At 36.4% G+C, this 19,120-nt stretch overlaps 1 protein-coding gene across 3 annotated transcripts in view; it reads right to left on the minus strand.

Moving 5' to 3' along the window:
• Window positions 1-19,120, minus strand: part of LOC105197967 (WD repeat-containing protein 81) — a 190,097-nt gene that overhangs the window by 100,088 nt on the left and 70,889 nt on the right. For 2 of the 3 annotated variants that reach the window (XM_039459433.1, XM_039459435.1), the window contains exon 6: window positions 1,049-1,249. The exons of the other annotated variant lie outside the window; for it this stretch is intronic. In XM_039459433.1, the coding sequence (XP_039315367.1) occupies window positions 1,049-1,249 (201 nt within the window). The remainder of the gene's footprint in view (window positions 1-1,048; window positions 1,250-19,120) is intronic. 3 annotated transcript variants of the gene reach the window in all.

The following is a 19,120-nucleotide window of genomic DNA, read 5'->3' on the forward strand; positions in this document are numbered from 1 at the left end:
TCTACATTATTGCTTTTATTTTGAACTATTTAATATTTACCTAACAACTTCTTATCCATCTTTCAACAATAAATAAGAAAAAAGGGTTTATAGAAAAAGAAATTCTAATTAGTCTTTGAACTTATTTCTTTTTTTCAAAGTGTACACACTGTGTACACGTGCCGGCAAGAATAGTATCTCTCGGCATTCTACGCATAACTGCTACGCAAATAAACAAAACAAATATGTATTATATATTCAAGTTTGTCCAATAAGTATCGAGACTGAAGTCATACAAAAAAATTGATTGAAGATATATGTACAGTGAGTTAATATTCTTCAAAATGTAACCCTCCTACAGTGGTATCTGTACACCGCTACCAGCGCCTTTTTTAGTCTTCATACGCCCCATGAAAGTCGGGGGCATATAACCACAAAGACTGTTCCAGCACCTCGTCAAAGCCGCCTCAATCTGTCTCGTTCCGATGGAACAAAAGAAATCGGAGGGGGAGGGGGGGAGTGATATCTGGACTGTAGGATGGTTGGGGCAGCGTTGCCACGTTGTGTTGGGTCAGTGCCTCTCTCATAATTAGCGGTGTGTGAGTAGGCGCATTGTCGTGATGGAGCATCCAGGTATTGGTGATCTTCCTTCGATCTCTTTCCCGACTTCTTTTTGTTCGCTCGGATCAAAAGGAGCCTGAAAGGACATCGTTTCAGGACGATTGAGATAGTCCAAACTTGGACGGGGTGCCTGAACAGTCTTGCCGATTTCCAGGAGGCGTATAAAGACTGGAAAAAGCGTTGGCAGCGATGTATTGATGCAAAAGAGTCATATTTTGAAGAATATTAACTCACTGTACATATATCTTCAATAAATTTCTTTTTATGTTTATTTATTCTACTTCAGTCCCGATACTTATTGGACAAACCCTGTACACCGGCAGGAATCGTGTCTCTTGACGTTATCAGAAAAATTGGCGTTTAAATGTAGAGGTACTAGCTCTGAGGTTCTCCTTGTTATTACGTTACGTATGCGCGCGTTACTTGTTATTACGGTACATTACGTTACCTTAAAAACACTGGGATCTATAAAAAACTGTGGTATACATTCATCGGGACTCCAATCGTGTAGTCTCTGAATCGAGACCGGATATTCTCCAGGTACCCATAACGGTCGTACATGTTTGCAAAGCACAGATTTATTATAGCGACGTGAAAGATACACATAATAAGTAATTTCCGACAAAACATCGGATACATGATGTCCGACCTGTAAATTAATATTGACTATTTAAAATAATAACAAAAAAACTCAATTTGATTAAAAATAACATAAAATAATAATGGAATATACTAGCCAAACAAGATTTTAATGTTATAAATAATATGATAAGTAGATTACACATACAGTACAAACGTTACAACTTTCGTTATGTCATGTTCATTGTCACTTATAAAAACAAAAACGATTGTCAGCTAAATATAATACGCAGAGATATGTAGTTTTTCGAATAAAGAATAAAGTTAAAGTTAAAAAACAAATAAAGAATAAAGTTAAAGTTTTATTTATAAATAAAAATAATTCTTTATTTTTAAATAAAAATTTAAAAATAAAATTCGAATATTTTATTCGTCTACTTCGAATAAAATATTCATATATGAGATCTGTAAATAATGTAATGAGACCAACTGCGTACTGCACGATTTAGCAAGACTGCGGAAACGACGCTCTTATGATATTTACTTTAACTCCTCATAAATATTCCAATAAATTTCAATTCGGACGCGTCATTACGCTAATTTTGTAGATTTTGCAAAATAGATTTTTGTTGTGTCACGAAAATGGAGACTCAAAATTTTGAAAATGTGTAAACAAGTTTTGTGTGAAACTTGGGGTAAACAGTTATAAAACATTAAAAGAAAACATTGCTAATTATTCAATGCTCCATCACAACAATGCTCCCTGCCACACAGCATTGTCTGAAAAAAAATTTTTAACGAAAAAAAGTATTCCTCTGATGCCGCGGTCCCCCGCGGTACTACTCCCTTGATTTGAGTCCGTGTGACTTTCTTCTATGGCCAAAAGGAAATGCCGTATTGAATTAAAGGAGTGTCCCAAAGGACGTTATTGGGAGACGGTGGAAAATATTGAAAAGACCATAAGCAACAATCTGAAAGCTATTCACTCAACGTGTTCCAGCACTGTTATAAAAAGTAGAAATGACGTCTGTAGCGATAGCCTTCTAAAAGAACTATTTTGAAAAAGATAAACAAGACTTGTGAAACAACCGATATTCGTTAATGCGCGGAATTTAGTTCGCGGCCAGATTAATGAAATAGGTTCGAGGCGGGAGAAAAAAAAAATCTATGCATGGTTTCAAATTAGGTTGAACAAAAACATAACATTTATTCTTAAGAGTAAAGCTTCTAAACAGTACAATTACAAGTTTGTGAGCCGGAGCAATATTCTCTCGGCGCTTTTACATGAAAATAAGAATGAAAAAGACGGAGAGTATATACGCACGCGGTTGTGCAAATCTCACAGAATAAAGAATATAATTTGATATAATTTAATATTTCAGACAAAAAAGTGAATGATATCGGAAAAAAATACAGTGTGCTATTTACAAATTATTTACAGGTAGCCTTGCCCGCGAGACCGCGGAAAATCCCGTTATTCTTAGAACCGGCATCGTCTTTTCGGGGTACCGGAAAACAATAGCCTGGCAGCCGCGGCTGCTGAGTTTCTGGACGCGGTTGTATTTACATTTGGCGGAGCGCGGGGTACGGCGCCGAATATGCGGGCTATCCCGGTACGCTAGTCAAGTTAATTATCTTCGCGGCGCGATTGGCTTATTGTTAGTAGCCGATTGATTTTGTATCTGGCCAGCGTGGAGTCGCCGGATTTCGTCGGAAACGCCGGAACTGCCGAGTACCTCGGCAGCGGCAAAGAACCTTTACCGCCTTGGTCTCAAAGGTGACTGCGAGAAAGAGAAATGTGCTTTCTCGACAATTTCGGTTTGTCGAGTACCTCGGCTAGCGGCAAAAAACTTTTACCGCTACTTATTACCGAAGAGGAGTTTCGGGTCGGGATCAGGATTGATAAATAGATGCCGAGTGTGCGAGCGGAAGCATTTACGAGTATACCCCCTGGCTCGCACGCTCGGCTGTTCTCGTGCGATCTCGTTTTATCTCGAGATTTTATTTCGAGATTTTCTATCTCTCCACCGACCGCTAGTACAGACGCGGTTTCACGGGAATTTCTTCTTGTGACTAATTGGTAATGCGCGTGCGCGCAACCTACTATCGCGCAACCTACTATCGCGCAGATCTGTCTCGTGCTAACCACAACCACCTTCGGCCATTAGCGGTGTTATCGTTGTGGAAGCGTTTAGATAAGCGCGAGCGCGCCTTCTGTTAAAGCCAAACAGCGGCTTCCGGCTGATGTTCGCGGGGAATAATGCATGTAATATGCATGCATTGTTACACTTGTAATTTGAACAGAAATACATTGTTAAAAAAAATCAGTCTCATTACTTTACTTACAGACCTCGTAGTTTCAATTCATAAATAAAACTTATTATTTGTTATTCCTTACTAAGAAAATTACACATTTTATCGATCATTACGTTTCCATAAACATACAATATTTTTAAAAAATTATATAAATATTATTAAAAATAATATTAAAATAATATTCCAAAAATATTATTTTGAGAATATAATTTTTTTGTTAATATTATAGAAATATTGTATTAATAAGTAGTATTAGTTATATTAATATATAAGTTAACAGTATTAGGGGCTCAGAGAATTAAATCAAATGTATAAAAGTAATCCCAATAAAGAGTCGACACACGTGTTCGCGTGTAAAATATAATTTTATTATTTAATAAAAATTATCAATTTAAACATTTCGGTTCTATGGACCATTTTCAGTATAATGTTAGAGATATACATTAACAATTATAACAATAATTACAAACATTAATTATAAGACAGACACATGAGGCGCATTCCACTTAATGCTCGTAACAATTGCGAGTATTATTTGTCCTTATTTAATATTTGGCAAACAACAAAGATAACATGATTCCATGAGCGTTGCGAACGTTAAGTAGAACGCGCCCATGGTCGACTAACAATAACGACTACAAAGGGCTGTCTGCGATAGGTTGCACATCTTCATCGTCAAGTCAGTCATGCTTATCGTACTCGTAAAAATTAAAGGAAACTGAAACAAAATATATCTCGTTAATATGCAATAAAAATTTCACGTGATGATTCTAAATGCGACTATGTAATTTTTAATTATGAGTAGACTTATAAAAGTGTAAGTATCCTCGACATGACAGGGCTGGTAAAATGATGAATGGAATAGTTGATGCCCGACGGGTCATGCGAAACAGAAGGCAGAAAGAAGGTGAACCAACAAATATGTGCGGATATGTCTGACAAAGCAAATGCCTTAGTGAAGCAGCTTAAACTTACTTTTAAGAACAAAAGTGTGCAAATATCGCGCCCGTGTAGGAAAGGGGGAGCTAATGATATCGGTAATTTTGATGACTCGATTATGTCATGACATAGCTTCGGAATTGGCAAAAACGGGCCAGGTACCAGTGTCGGAGGTCCAAATTGGCCCAATTAGATCTACGAAAAATAGGCTGTTTTCAGTCTAAGCTAGATGCCCACTTTCGAGCACGGTTAAAATAGCCGAGAGGCAGATTGCGAATAGATTGGTCAATAGCAAAGTTAGAATATTTAAGTCCAAGAGCATTGTAATGTTTCAGATTCATGACAATTAGTCATACTCAAGAGCGCTGTCCAAGTACAGAAGACAAAAGCAGTAATTGTTTTAACTGTGGTAGTAGCGGTCACCGCGTCTCGAGCTGCCAATTGAAGCAGTTCTGCCCAATATGCGTACGGACAAGATTAAATTCGGACTTTAGGCCAGGAGGGCTGTGCTCTGGTTCCGCCAAGGAGGGATAATCACTTCGTCTACAGGGACGCCACCCAGTTCAAGATCTGGCATGGAGCCATCCAAAATAAGAGCCCCAATTAATAAAAGGAACGACGACCAAATTTTTAAATCGCCTCCTAAATCGGCATTGGCGGCTGATCTTTGCTGAGGCAATGAGAGGCGGTCGTGATCTGGATTGAGGCAGAGAAGGGTTCAGGTAGAGACCCAGGTAAGAATGGCAAGTAATGATGTTCCAGAGAAGACTCTAAAGCTACTACACGATCCCATTTTGAAGACTATATCGGAGATTGCAGGAAAAGACAAACAACCTGATGAAAACTACCCAAATGACAAAAAAACCTTCGATGATACGGCGGATGCGCTCAGCAAAGAAATCATGAAGGTTAGCATGGAAACGCGGGCGTTTCCAAGATCAGGACACTAGAAAATAAAAATAGCTTTTATAATTCAAATAAATTTGAATCATAGCAAAACGGCTTAAGATCTCTTGGTTGAAAGAATCGGAGAATATAATGCGAGTTTAGCTGCAATATCAGAACCGCATTCAGTGCCAGAGGACACTAGGTGATACACATCCTCGGATAGAGTTGTGGCCATTAGCTGGCAAAGAACAAACTTTCTGCAATCATGTTTACTGTTAAAGTCCGGAGAGGGAATTATAGCTGTAAAGTGGAACGCTCTTGTTGTTAGCTGTTATTACTCCCCAAGAAGATATTTGGCACAGTTTGATCAATTTCTGTACGTATTAGTAATTAATCGTTAAAAAATATAGCATGGAATCTTTACTTATAGTGGATGACTTTAATGCTAGGGTATATGGATGAGATGTAGCGACCAATCAGCGTGGCAAACCTATGCTAGAATAGGTGGTAAACCTTAAGTTAATCCTATTGAACAGGAGATTGGAACCCAAGTGTCTTCACCCGCAAGGATCGTCCGTCGTGTATATTTCTTGAGCAAATTGTGGCGTGGTTGGCCAGGTAGAAAATTGGTTTGTACATCGTAAGGTGTACTCGCGATTAGACCATCAATATGTTTACACTGATATAAAGTCTAGACTCGCAAACGAGAAAATTTAAATTGATAAACTTCGTATTCCCACAACAAAATATTAAAATTATAGACGCTAATAAACTTATGGAACGTGGTTGGAGGATGGCTGATCCAGATAGTCCTGCCGCGGAATGGGCTAAGTGGTTTGAAAGATCTTACGTAAAGGTGATGGATACTGCCATAGCATGCTGTAAATCGTAATTCCGCCAACCGATGTACTGGTAGAATAATGATGTCGCTTAATTTTGAAGTAAATGTAATAAATGTAGAAGACGTACCATGAGAGCCAAAAAAAGAAGTTATCTGAAAGTATCACGGCAGCTGGGTCTAAGGTTAAAACAAGCTAGAAGAGAACTAAAGTGGCCATCTTTAGAGCCAAAACCAAAGCCTGGGATGAACAACTTAACTCCCTATATGTAGACCCCTAAGGAAAACATACAGACCGATCACAAAGAGAATGCGCGGCTCTGGATCGGCCATATGTGAGACACTTCCCAGGCACAAGCTAAATAACATCATTGACGGGCTTTTTCCGACACATTTGGAAGACAAAAAACAGTTAATAAACTGAGACGAAGAGAACAAAGTCTTTGAAGAAAAAGTCGCAATGGCCATTTAAAAAGGTTGGTAATAATAAAACGCCAGGCCCAAATGGGATATCGGGCAAAGTAATTAAACAGCTAAGTTGTTTCTGCCTCATCTCAGTGCATTCAATAGATGTTTGATGGAAGGTCATTTGTCGGCTTCTTGAAAGGTAGCGCGTTTGGTATTGATTAAAAAAGATGTCAAATCTAAGGATCTCCCTTCATCGTACAGACAGATCTGTTGTCCGGGATCGGCAAGCTATTAAAGCAGATTGTAGCCAGGTGTTTGATTAATTAGTTGGACAAATTTGAAGAAATCTCTGTGTTGCAGTTTGGTTTTCGGCAAGGCAGGTCTACGATAAATGCCATCAAACAGACAAGGAAGACCTTGTCCAAGAGGCAATTAGAGATAAAGGTGCTGCTGTTATTGTAGATTTGAACATCAGCAACGCCTTCAACTCGCTACCGTGGAATATAGTTAAAGAGGCTTTATGGAAAAAAGATGTCCCTGATTATTTAAAAGCGTCAGTAAATAGTTACTTTAAGGAACGCGACCTGGTATTTGTAAATTGCGAAGCACGATTAGTGCGCCGGAAAGTGTAGAATACTACAAAAATCAATGTTGGTCTTTGTGTTCTAGAATGTCACATTCAACACGGTAGAAGTGGAGCTTCCTGAAAGATGCACTGTAATATGCTATGCGGCTGACACATTACTGGTTACAATTGATGAGCAAAAAGAGAATACGGTGGCTAGATCTAATGTTGTTTTAGCAATGCTGTGTCAAAAAATTCGAGACCTTAGCCTTAGTATGACCCCCGTCAAGATTAAAGCCATGACATTTACAAGATGTAGAAATCGGACACTTATCAATGCGCTGATAGTGGTGAAAGGGACTTTGATCAAAGTAAAAGCTAACATTAAATATCTTGGTAATAGACAGGAAGTGGAATTTTGTGAATCACTTTGACAAGATCATTCCAAAAACTGAGAAAATGGCGATAGCTTTATCTCGTCTAATGCCAAATCTGAGAGGGCCATGAGAGCAACGTAGAAGGCTCTATTCCAACGTGATGCATTCCGTCCTGCTGTACGGTGCTCCCATCTGGGCGGATGCAATTGCATATAATAGACGAGTACTTAAGAAGCTCCAACGTGTGCAAAAAAAAGTGGCTTTAAGGGTCATAGCGGCTTACTATTGTCATATGATGCGGCAGCCATTCAACCCTTAAACACGTAAGTGGGTCTGAAAGACTCCATATGAAGTTTCGAACGCTTTCTGTATAAAGACGAAATGAGATAAGAGGTTCAGATCAAGACATAAAAAAAGTTTGAAATCTCTTCTTTAGATTGATATAGTTGATCAACTTTTTTGGTCAACTAGAATTCAAACGGCACGTCAGCAAAGTTGTGTTAAAGTCAATGCGACCCATATAGTGTGTGAGTGAAACCTTTTTGAATTTTACAAAAAAGCTGAACAAAATGCGTTTGAACAAGTCGGTTCGCGGATGTTACTCGCATATACTCTGTCTAAAATTGGAATATTATAAAATGCTGTAGAAAAAGAAGTTTTTTCCGAAATATATCATGAAACACATCAATTTTCAATTTTAGACACGATTTAATCAAAAATACCTCATATTCGCCTTGTTACATAAGTACATTTTTTAATAGAAATGATATGACAATAATATAATTTTTTTTAAAAAGATGAATCTTTAGCTTTAAAACGCTGTATTATAAAGTTCTTCAAAGTTTTTTGTTGCAAAAATATGATTTTTTTTTTAAAGTGGATTTTTAGATAGACTATTTTTGCCCAAAAATACCTCATATTCTTCATGTTACATAATTATACTTTTTAAAAGGAATGACTTTATCAAATTTTATTTTGAAAATGTGACTCTTTAGCTTTAAAACGCCGTATTTGAAAGTCCTTATAAGTTTTTTGTTGCAAAGATATGATTTTTTGAAGGAAAAGTGAATTTTTGACATTTTTCATTTTTGCTTAATGGTTTTTCCTTTATAATTTCACAATAAATTATTTTTCGGCAATGCCAATTGTGCAGTCACACCCCTAAGTTTCTAAACTTTTATTTAAAAAAAAAAAATTGTAGAAAAATATTGATTGTAATCAAAGTTATAGCTTCTCAAAGTTGAAAAAGTCTCCCAAACCCAAAAATGTGTTTCCGTATTTTACAGAATCGGTGTGTTTAAGGGTTAATATACTTGCTAAAGCATACGCGCGAGTCTACCAAAAAATAAATACAGCCGTGAAAAACAAAGTGCAACTATAAGTAAAGAATAAACGGATAATTCAGTTCCGGGAGAGAGAGCTATCGGTGGCTGAGTAAGACAAGGAGTTAATCACCCCCCCCCCCCCTAGATTACCCAGGTAAGAAAGTGTGAAAGAGATTAGCTCCAATATTAGAGGTTTGATTATCTAGAGACAGAAGGTGTATAATAACATTTAGGATCACGCAAATGATGACGGGACACGGGGTGTTCAATTACTATTTAAATAGAATAAGAAGCGCAGAAATGGCGGTGTGTTTCCATTGTAATCGGGACATTGATACGGCATATCATACTCTGGTAGAATGCGAATCATGACAAGATGTTAAAGAACAACTGTTTGGGGCAGAGCTAGACCTTGACCTAGTTTTAGAAAAGGAAATCATGGATGAAGAAAAATGGAGTATTTTTAACATTATTGCAAGGTCGTAATAAAAAAAAAGGAATGAGCTGAACGCGTTAAACAGGGAGAAATACATCATGGTCGCAGACATCGTCGTAAGCATAAGTAGCAAATCATTTTTTTACGTTCTATATTTTTATTATAATCATTATCATTTCTATTCATTAGTTAATTAAACTACTGAAAAGTATAAATTAATTTATAGGTATATAGGGTATTTCTTAAAAAGCGCCCACCAATTATATAGTGTTATTCCTTGCTAAAAACTAAGTCAAAAAGTCCTAAACCATTTTTTTCTATAATGCTTAATAAAACAGTAATTATTAAGTAAAGCTAATCCAGTCAGCGCTGTCTTTTAAACAGACATATAATGAAGTTGCAGAGGCAACTAGCAACATAGCGGCGAGCGCTCACGTGCACTACCAGGCACGCGGTTTATCGAAGTAGTTTGTTTAAAGAACAGCGCTGATTAGATTAACTTTATTCAATAATTGCTGCTTTATTAAATATTATAAAAAAAATTCATGACTCAGTATTTAGCAAGGAATAACACTATATAATTGGTAAATGCTTTTTAAGAAACACCCTGTTAATGTAATTAAATTATCAGCAATAGTATAAGCGGATAGAATGCAGAGCTGAGTGTGACCGGGCAAGTTGGCCTTAGATATATGCACTGTATGTGTGCAGCTAACACACTTATGTGTTATACAGCGTCAAAGAGTCCAATGGCATCTGGCGCTTGAAGAGAAGATTCGAGTTGATTGAATAAATATGGATGTTCCTGAGTCTATTAGAAAGTAGATTCATCCTTATAAGAATAGGAAACCAAAATGATGTAATTTGCGAATTATACGAAAAAGATTTAGTCTAGTTGAATTGAAATCCGTTGTAACGAGAGCTAACATAAAGGAATTGATTACCCCCTAAAGTAATAACGTATTGCTGATTCCAGAGGACGGCCAAATGCTGTGTTAGGATATACTTAAGAAAATTTTTAGGGAGTAGAAGACGATGCGTGTAGTGGAATCTATAGCAATGTACTCGCATCGAATCCTTCACACTTTGGTGTATGAGACCCAAGACGTCTTCCCCTCCTGATCAGACAATGTCTGCTTTGTCGGGTTTGTTCGGACGGCTGTAAGCAAAAAAAATTGCTCTCTGATTAGCCCCGGTTGACCGGGGCAGTTTCGTCAGTGGATGAAGGCTTTGTGAAGATTTCCTTCTTCTTCGGCAAACAAAAAAAAGTGCAAGCAATACTGTTGACGGTTGAAAATCATACAACACACTGAGACGGTCGTACTGTTGTACATGCAGAAAAGAAATAGAAACTATCATTTGGAAAATATTTCGGAGTAAAATAGTTCAAAAAGAGCAGTGTCGGTTTAAAAGTTGAGAGACTGTTTTTGCTTTTAAATAAATATGTACCATCTGTTGCTGATTTCTAAGTATCTTGCTTAAAAATTTTTCTTTGTCTAATATTTCTAGTCAGAATTAGCAGAAGTAACCAAAATTAAAAAATTAAATAAATAGACCAAAACAATCATAGAAGAATTTTTATCGGGTATAAATATTACAACACGAAGATCTAACTATAATCGTCTCAGCTTATCTTACTTAATTTATTGCATACAATTTGTGGTTTTGAATCAAGATCAATTTAACCCTTAAACATGTAAGTGGGTCTGAGAGACCCCATATAAAGTTTCGAACGCTTACTGGGCTAAGATGGAATGAGATAGGAGGTTCGGACTAAGACGTAAAAAAAGTTTGAAATCTCCTCTTTCGATTGATATGGTTGATCAACTTTTGGTCAACTAGACTTCAAACGGCACAGCAGCAAAGGTTTGTTAGAGTCAATGCGCCATATAGTGTGTAAGTGAAACATTTTTTGTGAGTATTTTACATAAAAAACTGAACAAAATACGTTTGAACAGGTCGATTTGCGGATGTTACTCGCATATACTCTGCCTAAAATTGGAATACTATAGAATGCTCTAGAAAAGGGAGTTTTTCCGAAATATATCATAAAACACATCAATTTTCAATTTTAGATACAATTTAATTAAAAATACTTCATACTCGCCTTGTTACATAAGTACATTTTTTAATAAAAATGACAATTATATAATTTGTTTTGAAAGTATAAATTTTTAGCTTTAAAACGCCGTATTGTAAAGTTCTTAAAAGTTTTTTGTTTCAAAAATATGATTTTTTTTTTAAGTGGATTTTTAGATGCCCAAAAATATCTCATATTCTCCATGTTACATAAGTATACTTTTTAAAAGGAATGACTTTGCCAAATTTTATTTTGAAAGTGTAACTCTTTAACTTTAAAACACCGTATTTGAAAGTCCTTAAAAGTTTTTTGTTACAAAGATATAATTTTTTAAAGGAAAAGTAAATTTTTGACCATTTTCTCATTTTTGCTTAATGGATTTTCCTTTATAACTTCACAATAAATTATTTTTCCGCAATGCTAATTGTGCAGTCACACTCCTGAGATTCTGAACTTTCATAAGAAAAAAAAAATTGTTGAAAAATATTGATTGTAATCAAAGTTATAGCTTCTCAAAGTTGGAAAAGTCTCTCAGACCCAAAAATGTGTTTCCGTATTTTACAGGATCTGTGTGTTTAATTAAGGGTTCACTTTTTTAATTAAAGTCCTAGTTCATTTATTTTTTATATCAAATATTTTTGATATAAAAAATAAATGGTTTATTAAAATCTTTCTAATATTAATATTCCTATTGAGATACAAGATTTGTTGCAATTTCGTGAGGGATTCTTTCTCCCTCCCAACAATATCAAAACTACAACAATCAAATTTGTAAAACACGTCAAAAACAATATTTACTGACTGAGAGTTGAAGATCCGTACAGGTTTAGAAATAAAGTGTTTCCATTGTTGGCAAGTATTAACAAATATAGGAATAAATTAAACAACAAGATATTCTTACTTACACATAGAAATACTTACGTATAATTAAATAATTCATAACAAATAATCTAAAATTTCTTTTTATTCATGTCAATGCAAGCACAATAGTAGTGATTACATTAATTAACAAAATAACAAAATGGAACAATTACTATCCAATAATAATACCTTGTCTAAAACGTAATCCGGTTAACAAAATAATTTTGAATTTAAAAATTATGTTAAAAGAAATGGAAACAAGCAGACTTAATTATCACCGTTATCTACAACAAGCTCAATACCTCCAATCCTATATTACTACTTGCATATGGTTTATTAAAAATATATAGGTAAGACAATCCACTACGTATCATTACTTCTTCCACTCCTCTACATAATCTAGCTATCTTTCTACATAAAAAAATTCACACTAGTTTACCTCTTCCAAATAGTTATATTAAATAGTTATATTAAAAACACTTTTTACTTCGTTAAAGTGTTGAGTTATCAGATTTAGAAATACCTAATGAATCACCACATTCATTAGACGTAGTCTCTTTGTTCACAAATGTACATGATTTAGTTATTGAGAGTCTAAACAAGAGATGGCATTTCATCCAAAAAAGACTGTAATCCCGAATAAATTTATGCATGCGATTAAGTTAGTTCTTAATTCCACATTTTTACAGTTTAATAACAGATAATATTCACAAACCTTCGGCGTCCCTATGGATGATAATATAATACTTGCAATACACTTGAACCAAATAAATAAATTATTAGATATTTTCAATTCATCCCAGACTTCAGTTTTCGATGGAGTCGGGAGAAAAAAAAATAAATTTTCGTAACCATACGAACATAATTAAAAAACGATCTCATATACGTCTAATATCAAAAATTAAAAATAAAGGCTACTGACAATGAGAGTCAGCGCGGATATAGGTGCGCAATCACAATTATTAATGTTATTATAAATATTTAATCATCTTAATAAAAGTGAACAAACATTTCGACACTTTCATCCCCAACGTATTGACAATGGAATCTTAAAAAAATCTAGCCATCATCAGTCCACAAAGCAAGAACAATTGAGTCATCAATGGTTTGCCAAATCCGTAGTGGCATGTTTACACGTAACAATGTCGAAGATGACACTTCTCAATTGAAACTGATAAAAACTAATCAAGCCTTGGATAATGCTTATCATTAAGAAATATTTTTTTGCCAAAAGTACACAATCAGAAGTTTTTCGCTCCGCAAAGAGACGTGCTTCTTTAAAATTTTCTTTCTTATCACCTATATTTGCAAAAAAATAGGAGAGAACAGTAATAGATTTAATTGGTAAAGCTCTTATTCTTTCAAACCCCAGTTTTCATGAAAAATATTTTGACAAAATAACATTTTAATAAACGGATATACACTAGAGATCATTTTCACAAATATTAAAAAGAGACTACACAGTAGATTTGTATAGGTTAACTGTTTAAATGATAACTCGTAAGAGCAACAAAATAAAGAACAAACCAGATTTTTTACAATTCTATACATTAATAATTCATCAGATAGATTTAAAAAAATTTTTTCAAGAATTCTATAGTACGTTTGGCTTATACAGGCTTAAATAAGCTTATTGTTAGTAAAATCAAAGTGCAAAAAGATAAACGTCTAAAAGAATCATATTCGAATGTTGTACATGGGATTAACTGCAGGGTCTGCGATACGTCTTATGTGAAACAAACAGATAGACAGCTAAAAATGAGAATAAGTGAACATAGAAATGACAAAAATACTGATCAACACTCTGTATCACAAAACACAAGGTTGATATGCAGTATAAATTCAATTGAAATAAGGTAGCAATATTAGACAATGAATAATTCTTAAACAAGAAATTTATTTCAAAGATAATACATATTCAAAAGCAAAAACAAGCTTTCAAACTTTAAACACATGCTCTCTTTCACCCATTGTACTACAAATTATTCTCTGAAAGCTAGTATTTTCATTTCTTTTCTACATGTAGGTACAACAGTACGTTATAACAGACTCACAAGTAAACTTACAGAGGTGTTAATCACTAATTTTAATGAAACTTTTCATATGTGTAAAACTTTGAAAAATATTTGACACGTATTTTTTTATTGGCAATAGTCCATCTAAAAAGTGAAAACTACCCTTTAAAGGTAAGGGATAGATTTAACATATTAAGTGTAATAAGTTGAAAATTTTAAAAAGTAAAATGTGTTAGGAGGTTTTTGGGGTCGCTGAAACTAAATCTCATGTCAAAAGTATGAAATTCAAAATGGCCGATCCAATATGGCGTCCAGATACATTAAAATTTTTATTATTTTTTGTCAAAATGAGTAAATATTCTTATCATCACAAAATTAAAATTTCCAATTTTTGAGTCGATAATTTTAAATATGGTGTTAAAGATATAAAATTCAAAATGGCGGTTTCAATATAGCAGCTATACATGTTAAAATTAATAATTTTTGCACAAAAAGTATTGCTTACAAAGTCCTTACCTTTCGGGATGCTTTTTTTACAATGAGTCCCCTTGCCTCTCACCTTTCGGGGTACTTTTTTACACTGAGTCCCCTTGTCCTCTTTACTCATTTTGACAAAAAATAATACAAATTTTAATGTATCTGAACGCCATATCGGATTGGTCATTTTGAATTTCATACTTTTGATATAAGATTTATTTTCAGCGAGCCCAAAAATCTTTTAACCCATTTTACTTTTTAAAATTTCATATTATACGAAATAAGTATCTGGACGCCATATTAGATTGGACATTTTGAATTTCATACTTTTGACATAAGATTTAGCTTCAGCGACCACAAAAACCTCGTAACACCTTTTACTTTTTAAAATTTTCAACTTATTACACCTAGGATGTTAAATCTATTCCTTACCTTTAAAAGAAAGTTTTCACCTTTTAGAGTGAACCATTGTAAAAAAAAAAGTGTTAAATATTTTTCAAAGTTCTACACATATGCAAAGTTTCATCAAAATCGGTGATTAACACTTCCGTAGGTTTACTTGTCAGTGTGTTGCTTGATTTCCAATTGGCAACAGTATTACTTACACTTCACTTTTGTAAGTCTACTTTATAATTAAAAATTACATAATCGCATTCAAAATCATCAAAATTCTTATTGCATGTCTACGAGATATATTCTGTTTCAGTTTCCTTTAATTTTTACGAATACGATGAACATGATTAATTTGGCAACAAAGATGTGCAACCCACCGCAGGCAGCGTTTTGTTGTAGTTAGTCGACCATGCGTCTATCTTACAATTAGCATTTTTAATTATTGTTATAATTGTTAATATACAGGGTGTAACAAAACTATCGCACCTGAAGTATATCATAGGCTAGAAGACATAAATCCAAGTCAAAAAATCCTGAGTCATTTTTTGATTTGAGCCTTCTGTTAGATGTCATACGATGTTAAAGTTAACGTATCACCTCCCGTCTATACAAGAAAAACAGAGACGGACAATAAACGGGCGCGCGGGCGAAGCGGAGCTGACAAATTACGCGGCGGGAGAACAACGATGCGGAGCGAAATGGCTGTACACACATACACACACGCGCGCGCGCGCAGCCACGCACACGCACATTACGCGCGCACGCGCTCACTTGCTCTCTCTCTCTCTCTCTTTCTCCTCCTTCCACCTTGTTTAAAAAAATCTTAAACATCCTAAAATGCACAACTAAAATAAACGTTTCGGCGTTTATGTATCAATTTAGTGTAAATTAATTAATTGTTTGATTCATTACGGTTACAATAAATGTTCCAAGTGTGCTTTTTCTACTTCAATACACATTCTTGCTCTTTTTCGTACATATTTAACGCTATATCGTCTAAATTATTTTCCATTGGGACTAGTTGTTGAATACGCGCCCAAGAGCATGGGCGTTGTATGCGCGCGTACCCTACTTCACCGGTTGGTGGCTACCGCGAGTCGAGGAGACAGAACGTGTATGGCTCTCCCCCGCCCAAGACTGAGACCGCGTGTGATTGTAAAGAGTTATCTCCGCGACTTTTGTAATACTGTTTGAACTCTGCTTGATAGTAATAAAGTCATTCATTTTCGTTGTAAACTCGAGGGACATTTTCTTTCTTGTAATCCGAATATCCCGACCGCAACATCGTGGCGACCGTGACAGGACAGTGATTAGAGTTGCTGGTCATTTCATTTAAGCAGAAATTCAAGGAAGTGTTTAACAATGGATCAAGTGAAGTTAATACAGAAAGTAACAAGAGCAGCCTTTACAAGGGCATATACTTCCTTTCGAGCGGAGAAAGAGAGAGGGTCGTCGGACCTAACCTCACTTCAGGTACAGTTCGCGCTCGTTCGAGATAAAGCGAGCGAGCTCAATGAGTTGAGCCAGAAGCTGCGAAACTTGATGATTCAAACTGGAGAATCGGAAGAAAACATCTGCAAAGAGATAGAACATGCGGATGAGTACGCGGCAAAATATCATCAAGCGAAACTTGAGTTAACCCAGCTGACGGAACAGCAAGATACTCGAGAGGCGGGAACGTCGGTACCAGTGCTGCGGACACATCCTACGATTGCAACACAGGAAAGTATACGCGCGCTTAAATTGCCGAAGATCGAATTGAGGCGATTCGGAGGTGACATTAAGGATTGGCTGCCGTTTTGGAACACATTTAAGAAAATACACGACGATACAGCATTGTCTAGAGAGGACAAGTTTCATTATTTAGTACAGTCCACGGTAAAAGACTCGCGTGCTTACGAAGTTGTGAATAGCTTTCCTTTAACGGCGGACAATTATGAAAAGGCAATACAGAGCCTCGAATCGCGCTTCGGCAAAAAAGATTTACTCATTGAATTCTATGTGCGCGAACTTTTGAAACTAGTATTAAATAAGAATAAGAAAGTAACGCTCATGACAATTTATGATAAACTAGAAACACAAATGCGAGCACTTGAAACTCTGGGCGTTACCACTGACATGTGCGCAGCAATGTTATTCCCGTTAGTTGAATCCTCACTGCCGGAAGAGACTCTAAAAATATGGCAGAGAGCGATGATACAGCTAACTCCTCAAGGAGATGCTTTCGTAGGAAATCTTACAGCCAAAGATCGTCTTACTAATCTTATGACCTTTTTAGGAAGAGAGGTTGAAAGCGAGGAACGAATTCAAATGGCGAAGACATGCTTCGAAGGTAGCGAGGCTGAGACGGTCACAAATAAGAAGAAAACGAGAGATCAAGATCAAGAAGCAGCGACAGCAGCTAGTCTATTATCCGTGAAAGAATCTAAATCACAAAAATGCCTGTTCTGTGGAAAAAATCATGACAGCTCGAGGTGCGACAAAGCCAGAGGCATGGATATGGACGAGAGGACCAGGATCGTCAAAGAAAAGAATGGCTGCTTCAAATGTTTAAAGGTAGGCCATAGTTACAAAAAATGTTATGCCAAAGAAAAATATCCTTGGTGTAGTAAAGGGCACGCCCTTCTGATGTGCCGAAATCTCTCCAATAAAAACGATGCGAAGGAAGCTGACGAGAAGAAGTCCAGCAAATCAGGTTTCAGCGAGGGAGATAGTTGTTTAGGCAATGTTTCCTGCGACGATAAGATGTTTCTACCGTTATTAAGAGTCAAGATGCGCGGATCAAAAGGGTTGATAACTGTTCGAGCTGTTATTGATACCGGCTCACACCGATCCTATGTGTTAGAGAAGGTAGCCAACCTTGGTTACGAAACGAAAGGTGAGCGAACGATGATACATCTGCTGTTCGAGGGAACCAAGACCAGACCTCAGAAACATAAAACCTGTCGGATTCGTATCGGTAATCTGGAGGGAACATACTAATGCGATTTTGTCGCCTTACAACAAGACACTATTTGTCAGGATACTCCACCGGAAACTAATGGGCCTTGGGTGGATGAACTGGAAAAGAAGAACATACGGTTGAGTGACACCGGCGGAGGCAGCGAATCCATTTCTTTGTTAATAGGAGCCGATTTTGCAGGTAAAATAATCACGGGTAAAGTTATACAAATAGATCCGGGGATAACAGCATTGGAGACAAAACTAGGATGGACAATCTTAGGCTATGATTTCGAGGATGGAAATGAAACAGATACGGCACTGATGGTTGTCTCCATGTACGCACAAGAAGCCGACATATCACATTTATGGAGACTCGATACGTTGGGCATTACTGACCCCATAGAGAACGTTTCAAAGGAGGCACGTCAAGCTGAGATTAAGAAGATATTCCTGGAAACGACGGAGATCTCAAAGGAAGGACGTTATGAGGTCATGTTACCCTGGAAGGAAAGTCATCCGCCGTTGCAAGACAATAAAGAGGTAGCAGAAAAACGATTGAATCTCATGACCAAGAAATTGAAACAGGAGAGCTTGTTTGAAGATTACAATTCGATCTTTTGCAATTCGCTCGCTGAGGATATCATCGAGAAAGTGCCTGTATACGAAAGCGACAAAGAGAGTTTTTATCTACCACACCGGCCTGTCATTAAAGAAGAAGGAACAACAAAGATCCGGCCGGTTTTTGACGCTTCAGCAAAAAGTAGAAAAGATTCGCCGTCGTTCAACCAATGCCTCGAAACAGGGCCTAACCTTATTGAGCTCATTCCAGCACTGCTGCACCGGTTTCGAGAACAGGAGATAGGAGTGACAGCAGATATTGCAAAAGCCTTTTTGCAGATTAGCGTCTCCCCGAAGGATAGAGATGTTCTGAGATTCCTGTGGTGGGATGCCAACGGGGAAATAGAGATTTATCGACATCGTCGGGTTATCTTCGGCGTAACCAGCAGCCCTTTCCTTTTGGGGGCTACCTTAGAGTTACTCATCGGAAAAGCCGTGAGTTCGGCTGCTTCGCCACAGAAA

Source organism: Solenopsis invicta, unplaced genomic scaffold (genome assembly GCF_016802725.1).
Source record: "Solenopsis invicta isolate M01_SB unplaced genomic scaffold, UNIL_Sinv_3.0 scaffold_38, whole genome shotgun sequence".
In the NCBI taxonomy this organism is placed as follows: domain Eukaryota; kingdom Metazoa; phylum Arthropoda; class Insecta; order Hymenoptera; family Formicidae; genus Solenopsis; species Solenopsis invicta.